The 26,362-nt window shown below is 42.9% G+C and overlaps 1 protein-coding gene across 2 annotated transcripts in view; it reads right to left on the bottom strand.

The window, feature by feature from the left end:
* The window catches only part of zfhx4 (zinc finger homeobox 4), an 82,160-nt gene that overhangs the window by 5,985 nt on the left and 49,813 nt on the right, over positions 1 to 26,362 (bottom strand). For both annotated transcript variants that reach the window (XM_023950365.1, XM_011488831.3), the window contains exons 7-11: positions 12,041 to 12,133; positions 6,004 to 6,137; positions 4,853 to 5,053; positions 4,481 to 4,601; positions 1 to 4,302 (exon numbers count right to left, since the gene is read on the bottom strand). The exon at positions 1 to 4,302 is cut by the window's left edge and continues 1,089 nt beyond it. In XM_023950365.1, coding sequence (XP_023806133.1) covers positions 1 to 4,302; positions 4,481 to 4,601; positions 4,853 to 5,053; positions 6,004 to 6,137; positions 12,041 to 12,133 — 4,851 coding nt within the window. The remainder of the gene's footprint in view (positions 4,303 to 4,480; positions 4,602 to 4,852; positions 5,054 to 6,003; positions 6,138 to 12,040; positions 12,134 to 26,362) is intronic.

Here is a 26,362-nt window from a genome sequence, read left to right as displayed (position 1 = left end):
ATGGTTTGACTGGAGTTGAGGATGCAGCAGGGAGCTCGTAGTCATTTTGCTCAGTCTTGGTTGGGAGCTGAGTGTGGTCAAAAAAACCATACTTATGAGGGCTTTCCCCTCTTTCATTGTCTTGATTCATCATTGGGCTTGGTGGCAGGCTAAAACCTGCTTGCTTAGCCTCATGCCAATGTCTTGATCGTATATGACTGTCTAAAGCAGATTTAGCCTTAAACAGCGCTCTACAAAAGGGACATTTCTTGTGGGACTGGGAGGGCCCTATGGCTCTAAACTGCCCTTTTCTTTCTCTTGCTCGTGTGTTTTGGAACCAGACTTGCACCACTCTCTTTTTCAATCCAACCTCTCGTGCAATGTGGTCCAACATTTTCCTAGTTGGGTTAGAGTCAAGCAGGTATTTGTCATAAAGGATTTCCAGTTGTTCTGGTGTGATGGTGGTTCTTAAACGTTTATCTCTGTGTTGCTCCTCACCACTGTTTCCACCATCTTTGTCATTACCATTTTCCTCCTTGTCATCCAGTTTTCTCTTCATTGCTGCAGACGCTGCAGCAGAAGCCATACTGGAACTGCCCTGGGAAGGGATTTGGGTCAGTCCTCCAGATAAGAGCTGGCTTGCCATTAAGGGATTGTTGGGGTCAAATATCATGTACGGCATATCAATGGGTCGCTCAAGGAACTGAGAGTGAAGAAATTGATTCTGGGCTGCCAAAAAATGCATATGCTGATGCTCCTGCCACAGTTCCACAGTGGGGAATGCAATCTTGCATTGATCACACTGATACTGAAGCATCTGATGGGGCAGACTGTTAGTGAGTGAGGAAAGGGCCATTGAAAGAGGACTTGAGGGGACTGCAGCTGCCTGAGGTTGGGAATGGGGTCTTGACAACTGAGGCTGGGGAGTTTTCTGAGGAGGTGGCTGTGGTGTGCAAGCTTTGGATGGTCTGGGTTCTGGTAATGACTTTATTATCGGCGAGGACGCAGTGTCTGCTTGTTTAAGTTCAGTTTCAGAGGGAATATCCGGTTTGGGTGATGTCTTCCCCATGGGGCCTCGCGGTGAGGCCATGACAGGGGAAGTTGAGCCAGAACTGCTGGCAGTTCCTGCATGATAATGTTTGGATGGATCTGAAGAAAGCTGGTTGTGTTTGGTTAGACACTGATCGGTATCTATGTATTCCTCACAGGTATTGTCCTCATTACCCTCCTCATCTTCATCCTTATAACACAGCTTTTTCTGGTGAGTTATAAGATCAAAGATGCGTGGGAACACAATGTTGCACTTCTTACACTGATACTGCATGTTGCTAGTTCTAATGTATCGTTCATTGGTCAGCTCTTTTTTCTCACAGTCCTTTGAATCTGCCTGGTTTTCATAGCTCTTACGAGCTTTCTGACGAGCATTCTGGAACCACACAACGATTACTCGAGTGGGCAGGTTGAGGACAGTGGACAGCTGTTCAATTTCATCATCTTTTGGATAAGCATTAGTGTCGAAGAAATCTTGTAGCACCCTCAACTGGTAATCAGTGAATCGGGTTCTGGAGGACCTCTTATTTATGCCTGAGTCACTTCTGTAGTACTCCTGTGAGCTGAGTTGGGACTCCATTCGAATGTCTTCCAAAGTTGTTATGGGAGGAATGTTGAAATTGTAAGGTGAGTCTTTACTCCGCTGCCTTTCTTTGAACAGGGTGTTACGGAACCAGTGTTTGATTACTTTCTGGGGCAGGCCAGATTTTTCAGACATCTCCTGAATTTGCTCCTCATTGGGAGAATTATTGATATCAAAGTTTGCACGAAGTATCTTCAGCTGTTCATCGGTAATACGGGTCCGTGGTCGCTTAAACTGAGACTGGCGTAGAAAATTTGGATCAAGACCCAACTGTTGTTGACAAAGCTGTGTGAGATCTGTGGAGAGTGAGTCCATAGTGGGAAGCTGCAGGGCTAGCTGAGGGGGCAAGCCTGGGTGCTGGACAGATTGCATCATTAGAGGGGGAAATAGAGGAAGATCCAAAGGTACAGGAAGCTGGACTTGTGGTGGGGCAGGTGGGGCAGCAGATGGAGGGGGTGGGGGTGGTGGTTGGGGGGTTGTCTGGTGAGAGGGCTGGTGTACAGTTTGATGGGGAACAGAAACTGGTGAAGGTACTGGTGTTTGTGGTTTGGAGATTGGCGTAGATGGGGGCTGAGGAGTTGTCACTGGTGCTGCAGCAGTAGGGGGTGGAGGGGGAGGTGGAGGTGGTGGAGGCGGAGGAGTCTCTGGTGAAGAAGGATTTATTGGATACAGCTTGTCATAGGCCTCTCTGTACTGCTGGGCAAACTTTTCAAGTTCCACATATGGGAAAAAGTGACTGTGTACATGTTCCTGGTGACTTTTGAGAATTAGCATATTGGAAAACAGCTTCCCACACATACCACACTCAAGTTTATCAGTATTTGTTTCCACTTGATCAGTTCCATCTCTGTTTTTCTTTTGGCTTTTTTGTCTGTTTTCGTTGTATTGGATAACAAGCTCAAATCCAAAGTTCTCTAACAAAGCTTTGGCTGCATTACCTCTTGCTCCTGATACAATGCGTGGAGGGGGAATCAGAGGTTCAGGAAAGTTGGACTTTTTAGAGTCTCTGTTGTCTTTCCCTCCATCACTAATTGCATCTCCTGCATTTTCCATCTTTGCTCTGTTTTCCAGTTTTTCCAAGAGGTCATCTGTGTCTCTTGGCATTTGCAGTTCTGAGATGGAGATGGTGCTAGAGTCTAATTTGGATTTTTGGTTCTGAAGTTGTTGCATTTGCTGGTTTTTCTGTTGGTGAATTTGAGACTGTGTCTGTGCTTGCTGTTGTTGCTGAGCCTGTTGCTGAGCTTGAGCTTGCTGCAGCTGGTGCTGCTGCTGCATCTGCTGCTTTAGGTCCTCAAGGAATGATCCAGTGAGACCGGGCATACCAAAAGCTGCAGCAGAGTGCAGAGCAAGTTCTGGGTTTAGGTTGAACTCTGCTCCTGGTATGTAAAAAGGAAAGAGAAACTGTGGTTGCTGAAACTGCAGGAGCGCTTCAGGAGTCATTGGAAAATGCGGGAAGAAAGCTGGATTGAGGAACTGAGGCTGGAAAAAGGCAGCCTGTTGTTGAAGTTCGTGTTGAAGCTGCAGCTGCAGTTGGGCAGATGACTGAGCTGACTGGTGGCTGCTTGCCTGTGCCGTAACATGATCAGTAGTTGAAGCTTGTTTGGTGTTGCTGTTATTGGGTTCTTTTGGTTCTGCAGCATTATCTTTGTTAGAGGAGGGTGTGCCACTTCTAGCAGTGTCAACATTGCTAGTATTTCCTTGTGTACTTGGGCCTGGACTTTTTGTAGGCGCTGGACCACTGCTGGAAGTGGTACTGCAGCTGTTTGTCTCACTTTTGGCAGTTCTGGCTTTGGTCTGGTGGAGGACTGATCTCATGTGAATCTCGAGCGTTGAGCTTTGGCTATAAGCAACATTGCAAATATTGCATTTAAATGGTTTATTGTCAATACTGTTGGTTGGCTCCTGTGGAACTGGGCTTGATGCCTCTTGAAGTACCTTCTTCAATTTATGCAGATGGGAAACTGAATTATAGTGGACTAAAAGGATGTTCTTCTGGGTGAAGGACTCCTTACATACTGTGCACTTATAAGGTCGAGATGGGTCCAAAAATTTTTCCATTGTAAAGTTGGGCCCTTTTCTAAATGGTAGGGTTCGCTTTGGCTCAGATCCCATGTCATCTAGCAGAGAACTACTATCACTTCCTGTTGGACTTGGCTTTTCTTCTTGGTCCATTTCATCATCTTTGTCTAAGTCATGTTCAAAGGCCTGAGCTTCCTCCAAGGCCCGAGCTTCACTCTCAGTGATATCACCATTTAATGGCAGATTTCCAATTAGTTGCTGCACTTCTGCTTCAGTAAGTTCAGGGTGTCCATTTTCCAGATGCTTCCTGAGGGCTAGAAATGTCCTGAAGCTACGCTGGCAAAGACTGCACATAGTGGCTGCTCTTATAGCATGGTACTGAGAGTGTATCTGAAGCTTCTGCATTGTCTTGAATGCCAAGCTGCAGTGGTTGCAACGATATTTGTAGACATGGCGGTCGGACACAGAGAGCTGCTGTTGTTGTTGTTGGAGTCTTTGGAGCTCACTGAGATGGTCCTGAAGATTTTCAGGGGACTTGCTATCATGCACTATCCCTGGGGTTCTCTTCCAGTCCGGGGCCTCCGAAGCCTCTTTTGGAGGCTTGAGTTCTTCACCCTGCAGGTCAGTTTCATTTTTGTCTTGACTGGCTTGCTCATCTTTTGGCATGCTTCCTATAAGAAAAACAATAAAAGGAAGAAACAAAACAAGAATATGAGTATCAGCAGAACAAAACACAAAACGCTCATTGATTTTTATTATATTCCCAGAGACAAACCTTTACCGAAATTTTAAGAAAAATCATATTTTATAAAATAGGGGGAAAAAAAGCAAGTAGAACACAATGCTCACCTAGAGACTTTCCTGACCCATCAGTGATGGATGTAGAGGATTCCATCAAAGGTGGACTTTTTTCTTGACCAGTCTGAGAATGCATCACATTATTTGGTGAGGCTGTATCAGGGCCGACAACCTGCCGAGACAAAAGAAAAGTGTTTAGTCTCCTAGCAATCCAAAAACATGACTAGTCATGGCTAGTCAACTAAGGTTTTCTCCAATAGAATACTTCAAGAACAGATTCTTACTGACAATTTCTAAATACTGTAAATCACACTTCAGTTACTTTTTTAGAGAAGTTCAATAGATTTAAAGGTACATTTTCAAAGGTAAAATGTACATATGGAAATACAAAAGTTATTCAGTTCATTTTTTTTTTGTACATACAGTTAGAATAAGCTTTTCAACGCAGTCGGGAGCCACGCTGTGCAGGTGAGTCAGATGTAGCTGCAGGTGAATCTTGTTGCTCAGAACATCCTGGCATAGAGGGCAGCGGATCACTGGCTGCATGGAATGCTGGGACATCACATGGAGCTGCATACGATTGGCATCTTTACTGCTGTAGTTGCAGTAAGGACATTGCTGAACCTGAAAACAATGAAATATATTAAAAATGTGGTTAATATTTTTTGGCATAATTTGCTGGGAGGTTTTTTTTTTTGGTTCGTCTCAACACATCCCCCACAGCTACCAATCCCCAACTTTAAATTAAGTCACAAAACAAAGATAAACTATTTTTTAAATATAATTCACTTAAGTCTTACTATGCATGCAATTTTATTAGCACAAAACATGTCTGGCCACAATTTTTAATTTAGGAGATTACATATGACAAAGGTGTGTACCTTCCGAAGCTATGTCTTGCCCTCATTACAAGGAGTACTCTAAGAATAGCTGGTTCCCTACCACCTGTCTTAATAGAATCCATTTCTGAAATGACTAAGTCCACCCTCCTTGCAGGTCTCAGAACCAGACGAGCTAATACTTCATAATCTAATTTAAAAACACATATAATTTAAAGAGATGCAAAAAGGGGAAAAGAAGCAGGCCTAAGGCTAGTGCTGGTGTTCCACTTAAGAACACAAAGGACGGCCTATTGTGCTTGATGCTAAAAAGCTCTGTCAGGAAGGGAATGGTGGGATGCATTTAACCCCTTGAATGAAAGCTGGCGCCAGCCCTCGCTAAATGCTTGGCTTAGCATTTTTGCTTCTTACAGTTAAGTATCTTCCCATTAGCTTATCCCACAGTGACAGTGAAGGTTAGATTTCATTAGTGCCAGTGAACCTGGCTCATTAGCCATTAACTCTCCAATGACAAACTCAAATAAACATTTCGTGTATGAACGTAAATTTTACCACATAAGTGAAGGTTTGTGAAAGAAATTTCATAAAACACGGTGATTTCAAAGTCAGACTGTCAATACATTAACTTAGAAGGGCAGTTCTAAAGACAGAAAAAATAAATTGGAAGAAAATGCACCAAAATTACTATTGCTTTATTTCATTTTTTTTTATTTAAATTATTTTTCAAAGCCTTACCGGTTCATTGGTTGAAGTCTTCCCCTCGACAGATTTTGGCCTTTTGGGTGGACTCTCAATTTGTCGATCTGACAGGAGGGAATGTTTGACCATAGCGTTCGCTGCAGTGATCTCTTTGGTTATGGCATTCACTCCTAGTGGACAGAAAAGGTAAAACATTAAAATTAACATTACTGCATTTTCCACACTAAAAGGCGCACAGGTTTATAAAACAAACCGTCAGTGAATTGTAGGTTTTCAAGCTTATGTCATATATAAGTCACATTGAGTGAGACAATAGAGTCAGAGTTAAGTCCGTCAGTCAGATGGTAATTCTACATGTTGTTTATGACATGCTACAAGTTAGTCACGATGGCGTATTATTAATACCAAAAAAAAAAAGGCGCATTGTGGTTTTTTGATTAAAAGGTTTTTTTCTAAGTGCACCTTACAGTGAGGTCAATACGGTAGTCATCAACTGTTCTCAACCACTGAATATTTATATTTTTAAGCAAAATGTTTACATTTAAAAATTAGAAAAAAATAGTAGCAAAATGAACAAATGTCAAAAGCTAGACCAGAATGTATCATTGCTACCTAATAAATAGGCTGTTGATCAGCTGCTCCAGAGCAAAATAAATAGATACAAGTTGTGTCATTCTGAGTTTGTTCCAGATCAACAATTGATTAAATATTATTGACAAAGCAAAAGACATAAACAAATGTGCTAAATTAATATTCAGCAGAGGAGACATGCTTATTACAAAAATAATTTGACACCCTGATATTAGCATGGATACAAGCATGAACTGTATAATTCGCATTCATATACCCCAACCCGGCACTGCCCCGAGGACATGTAAAATGGGAAAAAAGTCGGGCCTGCTCATTATCACAGCACGACATACATTAAATGTTATGGTAATATTATACACTTCATTAGTTCATATACATTTCCCCAGCTGCCTCAACTACTCCTCTGTCTGTGTAAGATGCAAAATTTTCGGGGTTTGGTCACGGCTGGTAATACAGCAGTAGCACCCCTTGTGTGTTTGTTTGTATGTGTGCTTGTAACTGTGTCTGTGTGAAACGTTAACAGCGGGGCTCAGCGTGCAGAGATCAGCCTCTGGTTGTATTTAGTAAATGCTGTAGCCGCTGATAAATCTTTCATTAGCCTCATCCGAAGATACAAGCCGTGCAGGGCCTGCTGTACTCTGCAATTTACACACCGTGCACAACACAAAGACACAGCAACATCATTTCTCCCTCCCTCCTTCCCTCTGTCTTCCTCGCCCGCTTCCTCCCTATTTTTTCTTGGCTTTCACCCCCTCCACCCCCATCCCCTCCCTCATCTGGTCACTCAAGGCAATATGTGAGCCCCACTCTTGCGAATCAACGCTTCACGCTAGATGCACAAATGGAAAGAAAGGGAAATCAAAGCACCAATACATGGGGAGGGAAGGGGGGGTGGGTTGAAGAAAAAAAAAAAAAGAACATTTTTTATTTCATATTATTCTGTGGCTCGTGTTTGTATTGGGCGCATATCAATTCCGCCGGCCCGTTCATGCATTTTAATTCTGTTGCATTAAGTAGGCGTTCCACTTATTTTATTTGTAATCCCCTATATCTGGAGCCTGAAATATTGGCCTGTCAAGGAAAGTGACAAGAGAGAGGGAGGGAGGGAAGAAATGAAGAAAGAGAGAAAGAGGGGAGGAAAAAAAAATACAAGGGCACAATGTGCATTTCCAAGAACATCCGAGAATTGCTCTGCAGCTCTGAAGAGCGAAGTAATCTCATCTTCCACTGCTTGTGATGGCCCCTACAGGCCTGGCATGTATTTGTGTGCGTATGTGTGTGCTTCATGTCAGGCCTCTGACACTCCATTGGTCAGATTGGCCCAGGCTGGAAGCACCCGTCACATCACCTGACCTTTCCAAAGCCCGCATCCCGCCTCCCATATTTATTATAACCATTTCTAATTTCAACTTTCAATTTTTGCCTCCATCTTTCAGTCAATTTGCAACTAAATTACATCCCTGAGAAAGGAGATGAGGCGATTGTCGGACAAGAGCCTGCAAACACATTTACAACGCGGCAGGGGAAAGGGCCCACACATCACCATTGATTACTGTCATGCTGAATGTAAATGTTAGTTTGTGTAGTGTGTGAGTGTGTGTGTGCATCGGAGAGATCTGTCCTTCTGGTTTAGACTTGTATTTGACCTAGTGGATTTATCAACATGTAGAAAACTGAACCGAAAAAGAAAAAAAAAAAGTTCTGAATGTTGAGGGGCACCCTTCCCTCGAAAGAGGTTTAAAGTGTGAATATTTAAACAAACCTTATCTAAAATTTGGGTCAGCCACAATCAAAGGCAACATGAATGGGCTTCTCTTTTCGGTTTAACTGCTCCGTATTTTGGCCGGGGCATAAAAAATCAGAAAGATAATTCCAGAAAAAGCGAGGGGCAGGGCATATTCCTTTGTCTCCATGTCTGTAGCACAGACCTAATGAGAGTCCTGCCCCAAATGCCTCATCTTTCCTGTCCTCTTTCTACCTTCCCACTCCTCATTCTTCCCTTCGCCCAGTGAAGTGGAGGGGACGGACAAACCAGAATCCCCCCTCCCTCCCATCCTTAACTCCACAAATGACAAATGTCTGTATGGGAGAGGACCTTGCTTGATTAGATAAATCAAAAGGTGATTTATGACACTCAGGTTTTTTTGCATTGCAGGAGGAGAGAGTGGTCCAGGCGCCACCCATCTTTATTTGCAACTGTCAACTGTGTTTATTGAGCCTTGTATACTCACACACACAAAAAAAGGAATTACATTACAATAAGAGACACATTTTTTTTTGGGGGGGGGAGTAAAGGACAAGAACAAAAAATACAAAAGAGATCGCAAAGCAAACAGCTCAGCCTCAGTGTCTTCTTTATTTAAATAGAACTTTGAAAAGCACAGGGAGAAATGTCATAGTGCTATTTTAGAATCTGCCCTTCTGTGTAATTTTGTGGCAAATGTAATCCAGTCAAGTCAAACTTTTACATATGCAAGTATTTTACCGAGTCTTCACATTTGACTTGCTGCACATTCACGGAAAAACAACAGCAGTGATCGAGTCTGGAAGAGTTTAACAGTCCATTGCAGCCTGTTTCTGTCCTATTTTTTGCTCTGATTCTTCGCAGCTAGAAATATTAGTTGATTCCTGTCTCTTCATGACAACAAAACACAGAAAGCCAACAAACAGGGATCAGAGGGGGCTGGGGTGCCTTGGATTTAGTATTCAATTTAGCTGTCCTGAGCCCTGGCAGACTGGCTAGCTGTACAGAGCAGTAAATCTAAGGGGGGGAGCTAGCCAAAGCAGACCAGGGAGGGGCGACCAGCATGATTTACTGGCCTACTGCTCTGGGGTTACGCATTAGGCTGACCTCCGGTCACCTGATAACATTACAGCAACACACTCTGAACCTCAAACTCCCACCGAAGCACTCAGCGGGTCCAGATCATGCCGGAGGGAAGCAAACAAAACGATCGAGTAGGACAGAGTGAAAAGAAAGGGAGAGAAGACAGCCGTGGACAGATGTAGAGGAAAAGAAAGGCTGTAGAGTAGCGTCTGTCTTTTATAGTTTGCGTTCGACTAGCCTTTCTTGTCTTGCCATATCCACTTTATGGCCTAATGAAACAAATATAAACACGGCCTTGTCAGATTTGACAAATTGTCCGAGACATTCAACAAGCTGTCATGACACAGAAAACAGAAAGAAACTGCTGCAGGCTTGTAATTAAACATGCTAAAATCTTTAATATATTTTAATGTTCTTTTTGAATGACTAAAGAGAAGCACATCACTGCTTCACTGCATCACTGCCAAACTGGGCTCTTTTTCAAAATGCATGCAAATTCAAAAGGCAAAAAAAAAAAAAACATCTGAATATGAACAAGCCAATATGGAATATTTAGCATACGATTTTGCTCGCATGCAGTCGGATTTTGCTTAGCACTTATCTTCACAATTCAGAATTGCCCTGAAAAAAAATAAAATAAAAAGAAATTATTACATCCTGCAGGATTGGACTGCGGGAATGATGAGTAATTTCTTTGCTAATTTAAAGCAGGTAGAGATCTCTAATTTCCTCAGGCTGCCTGACAGGCTCATTTCTATGCCGGGGCCTTTGTTTGGTTTGTTATTTATAAGAAGTGGGCCCCTGAGCTACGGTGGCGACATGTGCCATCCGCACACGACACAAAGCTATCTGGAAGTAATCCACATCAAGGACATTTGCATGAAAAATGTAACATGGATTATAATTAATCTAAAGTGACATTGGATTAAAAAAAAAAAGACAATGTAAATGAAGCAAGGAAAACAGCTCTTACTGCCCCCTCCACCCTCACCCCTCATCTCCCCACCACCACCACCACCATTCTCTCTAGTTATCTATCCCTCTCTGTATCCATCCAGCCATCTTTGTTTAAGGGATCTTGGTCATGGAGATGAAGAGCACAAACACACTGCTCACTTGCTCACACTGTAATCCCTTCCCTGGAGATCTCCATATGGACACACACCAAGCGCTCACAAAGACGTCTCAACGTTTCAAGCCTGCCTGAGATGCGAGGCTGATAGAGAGGATATCCAGTTTGAAAAGAGGAGGGGGGAAAAAAAAAAAAAAAAACTTAGCTCAGGCTTATATAGACTCCAGGAATCCTTTAGCTTTTTTGTGCAACCCCCTTTATTTAAAATAAAACACAAACTCTGATGCGTTTCTTTATGTTTCTAAAGGCTGGCAATTGAGCCCACAACAAACACTGACTGCTTGTACAACAGATTTCTCTCAAATGGGCGTACAGTACAAAAGCGTGCTTTAAAATAGAGGTGGGGGTAGGGGGGGGGGGGGACCTTGACATTCTGTCGTGTCGCCTTTTTGCATGTGCGCGGTGGTGTTAAATGACGCTGGCAGTAATATGGAGCGGTGAACGCTTGGATGGTGGTTCCCCGCCAGTCCGTCAGACAGGCCTGTCATGGAGATAGAGCTGAAAGATAGATGACTAGCTAAAGTAATAGGCCCCAGCCTCACTCAGCTCTCCTTCTGCCTCATTGAGCCTCACATTATGGAGCAAGGTATGGCGTGCAAAGGAAGCAGAGTTGGGGAGGGAGTTTCAGATGGATGGAGGGCGCGGAGGGTGGATGGAAAGACCCCATGCAATATTCATTCTCAACCATGGATTTCCATCTCATACATAAGGAGATGATATGAATTCTTATTTGGACAAATCAAATCTAACAAAGCCAGGGCTACCCTGACCGCAACCTCACAGCAGAGGCATTATGTGCTCCATATCTCATTTGTGATAAAAAAAAAGCCAGCTTTTATAGATTTTTGCCTCTTCCAACTTAAAATACTTTTATTTGTGCAAATAAATAAACAAAACTTTTTTCCCCCTTCCTTTTCTGTCTTGTGCTATTTTTTCATCTCCTGTGATAGGGGCTTCAGATTGGACAACAATTAAGAGATGGATTGAGCCAGGAAAAAATGGGAGATGAAGAAAAATGCGGGGAGGGTGCTGGAAAAAAAAACTAATTTAAGGTTTGCAGGGATGCGGTGCAATATTAGAAAAACATATACACAGCCGCCCCCCCCCCCCCCCATCTAATCCTACGCTTATGAAAAATTAATATGTCATCGGAGAGGGCACAAGAACGAGAAAAGATTAATGCAAGGCGCTTATAAATTACAAGCACGCAAACTGATTTGATTAAAAAATAATCTGGGGCCTGGACATTGCCTGGTAATATCCACAACACTCAACTTATCCCTCTCTCTTTCTCTCTATTTTTCCCTCTCCTTATTCCACTTTCTCCTCATCTCTTACTTTTTTCTCTTTCTGTCAGATGGAAACGATTAAAGCAGGTCACATGGTGGCTGGTAAGCAGCGTTCACATGTTACACACACGTTAGAATCTTATCGGAGAAACCCAGATGAACGATAACTTGACTAAGACGGCTTTTCTGGTTTATGCTATATGAGTTTCAGGGTGTTTGCGCATCCGGACTCACGGTCAGTTCTCCTGCTCTCAGGCAAGTCCCGGTCGGTCTGGTTGGGCCTGGAGGAGGAGCGAGGAGGCCTCTCTGTGTCCTCAGCATTGTCTTCTGAAAACAAGAAGAAAAAACTTAATTACCCATGATGCTCTAAAACAATATTTGACACCCACGGTGTAACAAAGAAAAACCCTTGTAGAGTATTTTGCAGATATTTTCACGCATAGTCCAGCATTACATTGGTCCTTCTGGCAAGATTTCTGTTAGTACATGCATGGGTAATCCCCCAAAAAACCCTTTTGTCAACACAGGGGTCAGGTTTACTCTAATGATCCAGCATACCTCACCAGAAAATAATGCTAGTGACTAAACACATGCTCCCCTCATTACTGTCCTGCCATACTATTGAAACCTAATATGGGCTAAAAGCAGAGATGCTTATCAATAAAAACATGTTAAATTATTAAAGTTATTTTTCATCTGTAACTATGTTTTTTTTTTTTATAATTTCAAAATATCCTTGATTTTTGTTGTTTTTTTAGCATCATTTACTTAGTCATGCCATATTAATGTTTACTTATTATTTTAACATAGAAAATGACAGCATGAAGAAAAGGCTGTTTTTTGCACAAATTCCAGAATTACTTGCCCCAATGTAAAAAAAAAAATGTGGAAAAAGCAACGGATATCCTTTTATGCAAACACAAATTTTTTTATAAATACTTGACATTAGCATTTTTGGGAGCTCTATGAAACACAGCCTCTTTATGGTGCAAAAAAAAGACAATTAATGCCACAAATAAATAGTATATATTCTGTGACCACTGGTATGCTGCACATGAATAGTATATCATTGTGTTTCTGCATACCTCAGTAAAAAAAAAAATGCATGCCACACAAAAATAGACAAACCAACACACATGTGCAGCTCTGTACTATTAGCAGATTAGCCTGCCCATCTCTGAGAGTTCAACCCCTTGTTTGATAATTCTGTGTATCTGCAGTGTTCTGCCAGTGGATTAAAGTGTGTGTTCGCGTATCAGTGTGTGCGCGTGTGTATATGTGTCGCCAGCACAAGCCAACACTAATCCTAGCCGAGCCCCAGCGCTCTCTTTCATCCAGCCATCATTTGTCTCCAACTGGGCTGATGTCACTTTGTAATGAATTTTGAGCAGTCTGAGAGAGGCCAGATAACCAGGCACACTTGCGTGCACACACACATACACACACATATACATATATACATTTATAAACAGATATAAGTGTGGGTGTATATTTATATAAATATATATATGTGCATGTCTTCCTCCATCTCAGCAGTAGCACACCAAATCCCAATCAAAACAATTGCAAACAGGCATCAGATCTCTCACTCACACACAAACAAACACACACACAACCGTTAAAAATTTCATGTCTTCTAAATGAGGTGGGGGTGCTGGCCTCCCTCACATAAACCCCTCTCTCTGTCGGGGAATGAAACTGCGATGTGTCTTTGTGTGCGCAGGTGTGTGTGTGTGTGTGTGTGCACGCTTAAAAGAGCTGTGCTCATCAATCCTGCACCGCCGTAATAACCATACTTCACAACACACACTAGCACTCACACAGAGTCATATTCGCAGAAATCAGGCAAATGGTGCACTGAGGTCAGCGCGCATTTGCATACAATCACTTTGGCCATTGTGTGATGTGCAAGAGAGGTCTGCGAATCCCCCTTAGAAACATGATATGATTAACCCTTTTACATACCACATGGTGCAAACACACACACACACACACACAGGGACTAGCAGTGGCGCCATTGCTTTAAGCTGCAACACATTAAGTGGACATTATATACAGCATGAGATTTTTAAGGCAGATGCTGGTGTGTGATTGTGGAGGAAATTGCGTTTGTGTTGGTGTGTGCCTGCAAACAGAAACATTGTCTTTTTTTCCCCCCTCCCCCCCCCCCTTTTTTTTTTATATTAGCACATGCTGTGCACATTTTGTGTGCACACAGCGTCTGTGTGCATATGAGTCAATGTGTGTGTATGTGTGTTTATAAGGGAAAGAGAAAGAGACTGGGACTGCACTCTGCTCCTGATGTTTTATTAATACATCGGTGACAACGGAGATGAAATATCTCCTGTCAGCCAAGAGTGCCGGGCTGCAGAAATTGCAATTTTCACTGCTGGTGCTGCAGCGTCCATCTTCGTATTTTAATTCACCTTTCCAACATATAGAGGAAAAAAAGAAGGATGCGAGGGGTGCGAGTTGATATGGTTGTGTGTGGAGGGTTTGAAAGTCCTTCATCAGTGGTTTATCTTTTCTCGTTGCAGGACTTTTGTATAAAAGGGGACAAAAAAAAAAATTTGAACATCGTGTTCGACACAAGCAAGAAGGAATGAGGGTTAGAAAAGCAAAAGAAAAAGATGGCTGAATCCACAGAGGATGTTAGAACACACATTATGGCTGAACAATATGTAAAGAAAAAATATTAAAAAAATCAAAACAAAGCTCTTATTATGTTAGCAATTGCTTAACGATTTGGGTGGGGATGCACTTTCTTTATTATATACAATGCTTTAACCATTTATCAAATAAATAAACTCTGTGAAATGGTGAAAATATAAATAAAATCATTCAAGTATGTAAAGGACAACAATAAAAGTATATGTAGAACAGTGAAAGTGGCAAGGTGGGAGACATCATGTCAACAGTACGATTTTCTCTTGCCTCCAGGGGGCAGCCTACCTGTAGCTACAGGAAAGAATAAGGTGTAGTGAGTGGAAAAAAAGGGAAAAACAATTAAGAAAAAGCAGGAAAAAGGATGAGTGATCATCTGGACCCATTCAGTGTTTATTTATTCTTTACTTTCTTCTTCTGTTCGGTTGTGCTGCGTCTGTATGGACGCATATGCACACTGGGAATGTGCTTCCACACGGAGGACATTCCCAGACGAGCTCTCTCCATACATCAGCTCAGCGTCTGCCCTCTGACTGACCCTGACAGCAACGCACTACATATGTGTGCACGCAAGCGTGCGATCTCCTGTGCACGTATGCAGGTCTATTTTTTTTTCTTTGTTTGTGTGCATGTGCGCCATTGATCAACTAAGTGAGACAGTGACCATGGGTTTGCATGCAAGATGTGCAAATGTGTATGCAGGCATACGTGTGTGTGAATGACAGAGGGGACTCCTAGCCGTCAACTTAATCGCTACCAGAGGATTCGCAGAGCCAAACTTCTGCAGATGCCTTCCTCGGCTTGTGCTCGTGAACACACACATGTAGGGAGAGTGGTCCAGGCTGTGGAGGGTGTGTGATTTTGGCAGCCTGGTGAGACTCTCTTTGATGTGGGTCAGTCTGAACATTAAAGTCAGCCGGCCAGTGGGATTGAGATAACCACAGCTCCTGGGTTCGATTACCTTGCAACCAACATCAGCCTATATTTATCTGTCCTGGAGAAAGAAAAATTAAGTCCTGACTCCTGATCAGACTCACAACTGGTTTTAAGATTTAACTAAGATTTGAAAGCAACCAATTTCTTGTCTAGTGAAAGATGACATTTACAAAACAATGTTATGATGAAAATATGTCCCAATTTAATTGCTTATTTCTCAACACAAATAAATCTGGCAGCGAGAAATGTTCAGATACTAAAAAAAACCCGGGGAGAAAAAGTACTTAGAAAAAGATGTTTGGAAGCAGAAAAATGGAGCAATAGACATATGGGAGATGGAGGCAATGAAGACTGTATCGAAAGTGTCAGCACAGTGTGTGTTTGTATGTGCGTGTGTGCCCTCCAGCTGTATAATGACCTGCTCTGAGACCACTCACTCCCCCTCCCGTTTCCCCAAAGGGCCCATAACCGCCATGCCGGGTCATTATGTGCCCGGTGGAGGACTCAGTCATACGGCACACAACTGAGGAGCGATGCTACACCAGGAAACTGGACGCTAAGGCTCCAAAATGGCTGAATTCATTAGCTGGGCTGAGCCACCTTTAATTTGCTTCCTTAGGGCTAGAATGGTGCTCATTAAAGGGGTAAAAAATAAAATAAAAATATCTTCCCCAACATTTTGTTTAGCTTATATCACAGAGTCACAATGAAAGTGGAACATCAGCTGAAACTGTAATTGCTGTCAAGGAAAACATCATAAGAAATAAAAGAGAAATCATTACTTTTTTGGAACTCAAGCTATACGTTTACGTTTGGTATTAATAAAACACTAGATTCTCTGTGCATCTGTGGTAATGATGCAGCCTTAATGTTCTGTGCAACACCCCTGACTGTCACGTCTCCCCAAGTTAGGTGTGATGTTGATGCTGATTTCTTCTTACAACTCTGGTCGTGTCCCCTGTGAGACCGCATGTGCGTGTGCGAATACGTATGCTTGCAGCGGGGCCCTGTGATGTCACATTCCTGCGCCGCGCGCGTGGCTCTCGTTTGGCCTCTAGGTTTTAAGGAGAAAGCTTTGAAACATTACACCATCACACACACTCCCAGCCATGCACTCACACACACAGTCAAGGGCCAGTGGTAATGCTGCCAGAGTAATAACCTTACAGACTTACTGAACTCCCTCCCTTGCGTTCTCTCACCCTCAAATCTTTATTTACCCTACTCCCCATCTTTATCCCCCCACTTTCCCCAGTACCTTTCCCCCCGAATTTCAGTGCGTTTAACAAGCATTTAGATCTTAACCAGATGTTGTTAATGTAGCATGTCTAAAATACTAAACATCAACCCAGCAGAGAGGGTCCACAGCTCCTGCACAGGGCCTGGGAATAACTCACTCAAACACACACGCACAGGCGTATGGCGTGCACACACACACACACACCTATACTGAGGGGAACCAAAAACACACTCACTCCCACACAGCTTTCAACGTATTTCATGCAAAAGTGTCTACGGCCTGCATTCCAACATGTAAACACAGCGGCACACACGGGTTGCCATCCACACGCTCAAATCCACCCCACAGTCGGCCACTTTCACTTTAGAACGCATGAGAATGAAATTTCCCCAGGAAAATGTGTCTATTGTTTCAGGTCGACCCTGAGAGCCAGACAATGGGATTGTCGTGTTTAATTTGCTCATGGAGTGAATGTCAATAAGCTGAAGTGACAGAAAAAATGACTTGTGGAAATAAAATAAAAAAAAGCATCAGCAGCAAATTTACTTTGTTGTTGTCAATTACAACTTCCTGAGACATTTTATTGTATTTTCTTTTTGCTTGAATTGCCCGCTCCAGTGTCTTGCAGGCAACTAACAAAACATCTATTACTCTTCTGGAAAAGAAAAAAAAAAAGGGGGGGGGGGGTTCATATGAATAAACATGGCAGAGATTAAAGGCTTGCACGTCTTGCTTGCTGCGCAAAAAGAGACTGTTGTTTTGTGTTAAGAGGGGTTTCATTTTCTGTGCCATGAGCACTTGTGTGTGCATTGGCACAGGGATGTTAATGATTCCTTAATGGCAAATACAAAAGGTATTCACGGGAAGAAAATGTGGCTTCAAAAGGTTCAGTGGGGAGGCTGGCAAGGAAAACTGCAGCAACACCTGGCTTTATACAATAGGTTAGCTCAACTTCTGCACATTTGCAGACATACACACAAACACCTGCATCTTACACAACAGCCATATTGCATTTCGCGTTTGAATCACCTGAGGCTGAGGAGGTGAATCAAGGAGGCGGCACGGCAAGCTTACAGAAGGATTTAGGAATAATTTAAAAAGAAGATTCCTCTCCTCTGGTTCATCTCCTCCCATCTCCTTCCCTATTCCTCTTTTTTTCATTTTTTTTCTCTCAAAATTCCTTAGTCTAATATTTATCCAGCCTCTGATTATAAACATCTGGCCGATGGGGGCAGTCTGCACAACGGCAGCTGAAAAACATACTCTTTTCAGAGTCACACTCCTCGTGGAAATATCGCACACACCCGCCAACGTGACCCTGCCAGGTTCGGTCCGCAGGAAAAAGGGAAAGAAAGAGAAAAAAAGGAGCCAGACCAGACAGCGACACACAGAGAGAAAAAGAGACAACTAGAAGCTGAGGGTTAATGGCCTTCCCATCTCTGTGATAAGAATTCATTCTGTTCTATTACCAGCACTTATCTACAGGGGCTCCTGTCTTTCTCCTTTCTCCGTTTTTAAAACACACACAGCCACACACATGCAAACAGGTACACACTCGCACAACAAGGGTCCGAGATCAATAGATGAACCTAATGAAGAAAGCAGCTGTTTCTCGGCATTGCTGCTCGACTCTATCAGCCCAACAAGATCTCCCTGCCTCATTCATCCGTCTATCTATCTATCCATTTATCTGTCCACCTATCTATCTATCTGTCCATCTATTTTTCTAACTTTTCACTCAGCTATCCATCCATATACCTATCCCAGCTGCTCCTCTGTGCCTTCATTTATCCCTCAATCTCTCCATCCATCTCCAAACCGGTAAACAAAGATAGGATAGATATAGTTTCGATTTGAGCAGACTGGTCCTTGTCATGCATTCAAGGTTTATTTATTTTCCGGGAACTAATACGAGGCCTGAAAACAGGGAATCTAATAAAATGGCTGCCGCGGTTTGAGAGAATGGTTGTTTGTGTGTTTTTCTGTTTGCGAGTCTGTCTGGCTATGCCTAAAACAGGCCTGTGACGGTCAGCGGCCAAATGGACAATGCTTAAACGGATTTTTTTATCCTATTGGGCCACTGTCCCGTTTTTAGCATCTGCTTTCAGAGCCATCAAAAACAAAACTGTAATCCCGGATAGAAAACAACACAAAGATCAGGGAGTCAACAGACGGATGAAAGACTGTTATTCAAATCATAATCATCATGTGTGAGACTAATTCTTTTTTTTTTCAACTGATGACTCCCCATTACCAGTTTGTGACCTAAAAGAAAAGATGTGGAACATCCTTCATTTAATTTAGTAAAAAGATGTATTCATTTTTTAAGTGTTTTGATGGTTGATTCATACTTACAGTCCCACTCCGATCATCTTGGGGTCTATTGTTAACGTGTTCCCTGTGTCATTGTTTTTTGGACATAGTTCCTGCAGGGCAGCAGCAGTTCATTAGACATTCGCCCTCTGAGTTGTGAGCGGAACTGTTGTGTTGTGTATTAAGCCCTCTCTTCCCATCATCTATCTCTTTACACACTCTCCTGCTAGCTTACAGCCTCTCACACCTCCAAACTAACAACAGCAGTGCAACAAAAATGGTGAACAAAATTTATAGCTATCCAGCCGTATAGTTTGGGGCCAGCTCGAACGAGCAAAACAAAGACGTAAGTGAATCTATTTGTTTTCAAGTTGATGCAATGAAGCAGAGGAGGGAGCCTGAGGTCTGCCGGTTGGAGCACTCTGATAGGCTGCTCCTGATTCACAACAATTTGGATAAATAAATACTCAGAAATGCAATTTAATTTAAAGAAATTTTTTATAAATGTCCTCCATCACAAGAAAAAAACAAGTTAAAAACACCAAAAACATGATTTTTATATGATTGGGTCTTTAAGCCGATTGCATGTTGTAAGGCTTAGGTAAAAATATCTTTCTAAAAAACACAAACGCTTTTCTATTTACTGCATTCCTTTCTGATGGTTCCGCTGCTTCCACCTGCATTTCATAGTTTCAGATTTGACAGTTCAATGCTGTAGAAGAGGTTGTAAACAAAACTCGATTAACTTCTCTGCTTTAGAGTTAAATTAAGGAACAGGGGAAAGGTTTTTGGACCCAAAAGAAAGATAATACGTCGGCACTCGTGACTCAAACTTTGCAGGCACTCCTGAACAGTAAAATATGCAGACTTGAAGGCCTGGAGAGGGCACCGACTGCCCCGGACGTGGCATATGCAGACAGTTGCAGGGCGTAATAAAAAAAAAATAAAAAAAGGGGGGGAGAGAAGCGTGTTGGCTTTCCTCTGACTTTCTCAAAAACATGCACAAAATGTCCATTTCATTACTGGCTAAACAATGTCATATGGGCCCCCACTGGTCCTAATAGAAGCAGACAAAGACAGAGCTGCACACATATGCTTCGAATAAATCAGATTATGGAGGGAGTGTGGGGGAGAGAAAGAGTGAGGGGAAGAATGAAAGAAGGAGAGACAGAGCTAGACACTTAGAGGATTGACAATATTCGCTTTTCATGCTAACACCCCTCACCCACCCCCTATTCCAGCCCTTCTTCTTTCTTTCACTTCCTTAACTCTTTTGAACCCCCCCCCCAAAAAAAAAAGCAGAATCTGTTTTAGATTTGAGCCAGTGCTGCAGCCATATCTCTCCCTTATCTGCGCTAGCCGTCAGAAAACAGAAAGCTCCATGTTTCCATGCATTAGACTCCCGGCCCCTGACACGCCACTTGAAAATCTCACAGCCCCTCAAAATGGCTGTGCAGGAAAAACTAAAACATCATAGATATTATTTAATCAAATGACAGGCGCTTTACAGGCGGATCATTTTCGAGTGCGCTCACATACCGCGTCGAATCAAAGGAAATGTCAGCTGAAAAAAATTATGGAAATGAATTTTGGCACTCGGACAAATGGTACCCAAAAAAATCCTACAAAATAAAATAATTGTTTAAAAGTGTTATTAGCTGTGCTTCAAACAGTCGTCATAATTGAAATAGCCGTGACATTTTTCAACCTCTGAACACCTCTGAGTATCAAATCTCATCAAGATGTCCTGTTGGGTTTTGTTGCTGTTTGGTGCCCCCTCGCCTATAGGATGTCTGTAAAATATTGATTCTCCATGAAGTTGTAGCAAAAAATAAATAAAAAAAGGGCAGAGACAGGGTGTGGAATATGTTAACAATCTGGAAAAAAGAGGAAAAATCAATATTCAAATGTCTCCTCGTATTGATTTCTAATTAAGTCATAATTGTGGCCGCTAATTGAAGCTGTTTTCAAACTGCCTTGTGACAAAAGCGATGGAAGGAAAATAAGAGGAATATTATTGATACACTTTAACAGCAGTGGTCGCCCACACATTGATCCAGCCACTTTCGGTTCCCTTTGGCATCTAAATGTACATTTGAGGAGAGACAGGCTTTCACACATGCCCCTGTGTGCAGAGATCCACACACACACAAGCACGGACAAACAAATACACACACCTAAATGGACTAACACAGCTCAATTAACCTTCATTTGGGAAATGTCTGAACTGTCTTATCTGCAGACTTCAGTGTGCACATGCAAATAAAAATAATGCAGCATGCATGGGGTCTGTATGTTTACAGCAAATGTAATGGTCTTACATTGTACACCTTTGTTACGATCAAGGAATAGCACTTCTTAGTTTGCCTCCACACTTGTCACCCTTTGAAAGCGTGCACACGTTTGCATCTGTGTCCCCCCGCGGGTCGGGTCTAATCAGGTATTAGGTAGCTTTTGTTTTGGGGGCTCATTGGTGGATGAAATCTTTATCTGTGCTATTGATCAGAAGGTTGCAGGTCCTAAACTGTCTGTTGAGCTGCCTGCCTGCTCCAGCTCTAACAAGATTGCCAGGACCGAGTATATCAGTTAACATTTAATCAATGGCAGCTTAAGACACTGGGGCTAAGGAAAAGAAGCCTGCCGCTTCAGCCCCCTGCCCCAAACCATTACTTAGGATTGAAGCCGAGCAGTAAGTCAGTGTGTGTGGGAGCTCCAGATGATTACAAGGGATTGGGTCTGGTTGATCACATGTCTTCAGGGGACAGAGGTGTGTATGTGAGCATGCTTATATCTCAGTGTTCGCAGGCTGTCAAGTGCTGGACTGTCGATACATGGTAATAAGTCAAAATAAATAATAAATAAAAGCCACAGGGAGTAGCGGGCTGTTTGTGGTACGCTGCAAAAAATTCGGAATGAGGTGACAGTTGTATAAGAATTGCCAGTCAAATCAACTGAGGGCTTCAATTTGAATTCCTTTGTGGAAAAAATGCATTGGCACACAGCAGAAGAAAGATATGACATATCAGGCAATGCATGATTTTTTTTATTTCTGCTTCGCAAGCAAAAAGCCCTCTTGATGGTAAAATGCAAAAATGAGAGAGTCAGCAAAAGAAATATGATCAGTAAGACTTTTTTTTTTTCTTTTTTACAATCGGCTCATCTTCGAGAAACTGAAAAGTAGATCAGATCTGAGAGGAAGATTTTTGCAATCTTCAACTTTCTTTTATCATGCTATTGCCGGACAACATTGTTATTATTAAATCTACCTTTGTGTGACTTAAACACGGCCTTGTAGGATGTGGCCTGCATGTGTGCAAAAAGTAGTGCAGTAGTGCACACGTGTGAGTTTGTCAGGGGGCTGCTCTGACGGGGGAAGCCCCTCTCATGCCCCTGTCTTTTGCCAAAGCCTGGGAGATTCCCACCACCAAAAATCAATGTGTGTGAGAGCATATGTGAGCCCGAGTGTGTGTGTCAAGGTTTTGTAAGACAAATCTCTCCAGCGCGTGCCGCTTTAGTGCTATTGAACCAAGCTTCGATCACTCGGCCACTGTGAATAATGCAAGGGAGGCTACTGCTCACTTACAGCACAAGATGCTCCCGTGTGTGTCTGTGTTGAGTGCGTGTGCACGCGTGTGCGACGAGAGGGTCCTTTTTCTTTCGTGCAAATGCAACAGGGCAGCTCTTCGACATTCCTCCACTTGGCCCTCTTAATCTCGTGTCAGATGCAGGAACTCTCACATTGATACGGTGTCTCTGAGTTAGTGCATGAGTGTGTGCGCTGGAGGCTTCCTCAGCAGACAGGGAGATCTTAACGCAAGCGGACAGCTCCGGCCTGCACTTTGACACACCCTGACTCATTACGTACAGCAGAATATTGTCATTAAAAAAGACAATTAAATATGAAGTCAAAGGAGCATCACTTGGGCGCACGGGCACACACGCCTGCACACACACAGCACGGGAAATCTAGGTGAGCGTACTCATCTTCATGTCCCCGGGTACACGAAGCAGAGATATTAATAATCAGGATGTTACACAGTAATTAAAATGATTCCACATGATGAGCGTGTGTGTGCTTTAAGAGTGTACTTTTCTGTTAATTAAGATGAATGATTTGATGTGACACTAACCGTACGTAAGCTTTAATGGTGTCCTATACTTGATGTGGCTGGGGGGTACAACAGTTGATGGGGCTATAGGGAGAGACAGCACGAGACACACAAACAAATCAGATACAGCTGTTCACTGGCTCTGCCTAAGAGGAGCATTTCTTTTTTCGACATAATTATCTGTGTCATCATTTATGAGGCAATTAAACAAACATCAGTTCTTCTTTCTCCCCCTCCCTTCTCCTGCATCTGTCCTCTTATTTTGCATCTCCCCTTTCTCTTTTTTTCTTTGTGCCATCTGTTCCGATCTCTGCTCCTCCACGTTTAATCTTCTCCTTTTCGCTCCTCTTCCTCCTCTCTTGTGTAGCTCCAGACAAGGTTTCAATTTCAGCATGCTGATTGTCTCATTGCCGACTCCATGCATGTCTAACACTTACTGGCACTCTGGGGACTGGCAGTACACACCATAGAATGCCTATTTTGGTCCCCTACGTTCCTGGTGAGTGTGGGTGCATGTTTGTGTTACTGTGCAAGGGGTGATGAGGGTGTAAAATGCCTATTACGCCGAGGGTCTGGACTCTCTTACACTGAAGAGAATTCTCTGGTGCCTAAAGAGCAGAAAATTGCAATGCTCCTCTTCCTCACTTCCCATTAACCTGCTCTTGAAACAAAGGCCCGAATAAGATGTGTGCGTTTGTGCGTGCATCCGGGCCAGCCATTAGCTTCACATACTCTGAGGTAAGGCGCCATCCAATCCTAACATATTTTACCTCAACACTATTTTTTTTTGTTTCATTCCCTTCTTTTTTGTTTTCATTTTTGTTCTACCACAAACAGACCAGTTCTCCCCCCAAAGTGTTCTTCATCTTTAATCTGTAATTCAATTTCCTCAAACAAACCCACTCAATTCCTTTCTCCATTCTTTCTATCCTTACAGTCCCACTCCATTCAACTTTTCACCTTTTAATTATGGTTATGCCGTTTTTCAGGACATAGTTTCTGCAGAGTGGCAGTGGTTCATCAGAAATTCGCCTGAGCTGTGGCATGGGGTAACTCTTCCTCATTTCCCATAATCCCTTTGTTTACACTCTCTCCTACTAGTTTACAGCCCCTCACAACCCAAACATAACATTGGCGCTGTGACAAAAATGGCGACCAATATCAAAGCTACCCAGCCGTACAGTTTTAAGCCAGATGCCAGCTCCGAGGAGGAAAAAGAAGACGTACATGGATCTATTTGTCTGGAAGGGGATGCATCAGAATGGGGTGTAGCAAGGAGCTTGTAGCCTGCCGACTGTAGCACCTATGTCACAGCTGCAAGCATCTTGATAAACAATGATTATAATCAAGAAATACTCAGAAATGCAGTTTTAATCCAAATTTACTTTATATTTGTCCTCCATCATGAGAAAAATGCAACAAGAACATGTTAAAAACCCCTGTTTTCATTGGAGTGGGCCTTTAAAGGAACAAGCAAAGGGAGACAGCACCTTAGGAAGAGCTTGGAGATGACTGAAGCTGCAGACAGTTTTGTCTAATTTGCACAAAGACGTCCACATCAAAGCGTAAATCAAGATCCATGCTCATTCAATGGATTTTTATCAGTCTATCCATTTCTTCCTGCATCTTTTTTCCCTCTCCATCACATTCCTCTTTCTCTCTATTTTCCAAGCGTTATTAGAACATGATAAAAGTAAAAGGGATGTCATGACACAGGACCCCCTGTTAGCATTAGGAGGTGGGAGAACGAGGGAACGTGGAAGGGGGGGCGAAATAAGATGAAAGAGATTTGTCTGGAAATGATTGCTCAGAAGGCATTGATTCTCTGCTTTAATCTCACACGGGGTGCTCAGATTTCCTATTAGGGAGATGAAGAAAAGCGGTGAGAGGGTGAGGGGACTTACTTAGGTGGGGAGGCAAAACTTGGCATGTCTGGCAGGGTTTCTGCGGGCAGACAAAACATGCATTTCTCTCACTCAAAAGAGAGAAGCAGTGTCCAGAGTGTCGCTTTTTTTAACATGTGCTGCCTTGCTCTCAGACCATTAGTCCGCTGTTAGTAAAAAAAAGAGAGGAGCAGCTACTTCTACTGAAACCCCCTGAGGGTCTCACACACACACTAACACACACGACAAGCCTCTGACAGCTGCTGTTGCTGCAACACTTCCTTTGGTTAGCGACGATTAGCCTTAGCCTATAGGTAATCAATAGCTCCTATCAATTCCATAGCTCCTATTGATGGATGAGGTCAAGGAATTGGAGGAAAAAAGGGAGCAGCTGAGGGAGAGGATTTTAAACTCTTCCAAAGGCTCGCCTGGTAACAGCACTTCATAATTCTTCTGTTTTTTTCCCCCTGCATGCATACTGGCTGCTTTCAATGTCCATCTGTGAATTGTATCATTGCTGTCTGAGATTAGCGGCTGCTTGGACCCAGCAAGCGTATTGCTTAGTTACCGTGACTCCAGCTCCACACCACCCTCCTCCCATCATTGGATTGTTTGTCTTAATGCTGTGTGACATGGCCCATTGTTTTGTCCATCTGTGGTTAAGAGTCAATGAACAGGGGATGTATGAAGGGATTGAGGAGAGAGAAGAATGGCGGTGAGGGGAGAAGAAAATAAAGAAGAAGGGTGAAAGGATGGTGGCTAGGGAAGGATCGGGGGGGGGGGGGGGGGGGGTAATAAAAAACAAGATTGGGACAAGAGCTAAGAGGTGAAAAAATCTGGAAGGAGGAAAAACATTTGTTCGGATAGCCACAGTTCTCCGACCTTCTTCACTTCCTATTCCTGCAGAGTTTAAGTGTCATATTAAGTTCTCCGGGACATCGTTTGAGTTTGAGAGACATTCTCGGAGCCTTCTTCAAAGGGTTAAGTCATGCTCAGTATGCGTCCTCAGCGCTCCACAGCTTTGTATTGTAAATAAGACTAATGTGGCATTGGTATGGTATGCTAATTCAGATAATCAGCGCAATTTCTGCAAATTATAACTGTCAGTGTAGTGGGCACAGAACCTTGGCGGAAAACATGAGGGAACAATTTAGCCCGAGTAATACCTCTACACCAAAGAGCTGCTCAACTCCAAAAGAAAAACAATCAGCCTGAACCCATACCGCCCCGACACACCATTTCAAAAATAGTTTATGGTGAACGAAGCTCTTTTCATTCTTTTTATTTTTTATTTTTTGTGAGGCACAAGTCAAGCTCCCTTTTTTCTGTCCACACACAGACCACAAAGTAATTATAATTTGCTTGGATGGAATTATTCAAAAAATGACCACATCTTTTACTCCCTCGGCCA

This window comes from Oryzias latipes, chromosome 20, assembly GCF_002234675.1.
Source record: "Oryzias latipes chromosome 20, ASM223467v1".
NCBI lineage: Eukaryota > Metazoa > Chordata > Actinopteri > Beloniformes > Adrianichthyidae > Oryzias > Oryzias latipes.
Note: the sequence above shows the minus strand (reverse complement) of the source record. Positions and strands in the feature narration are given on the sequence as shown.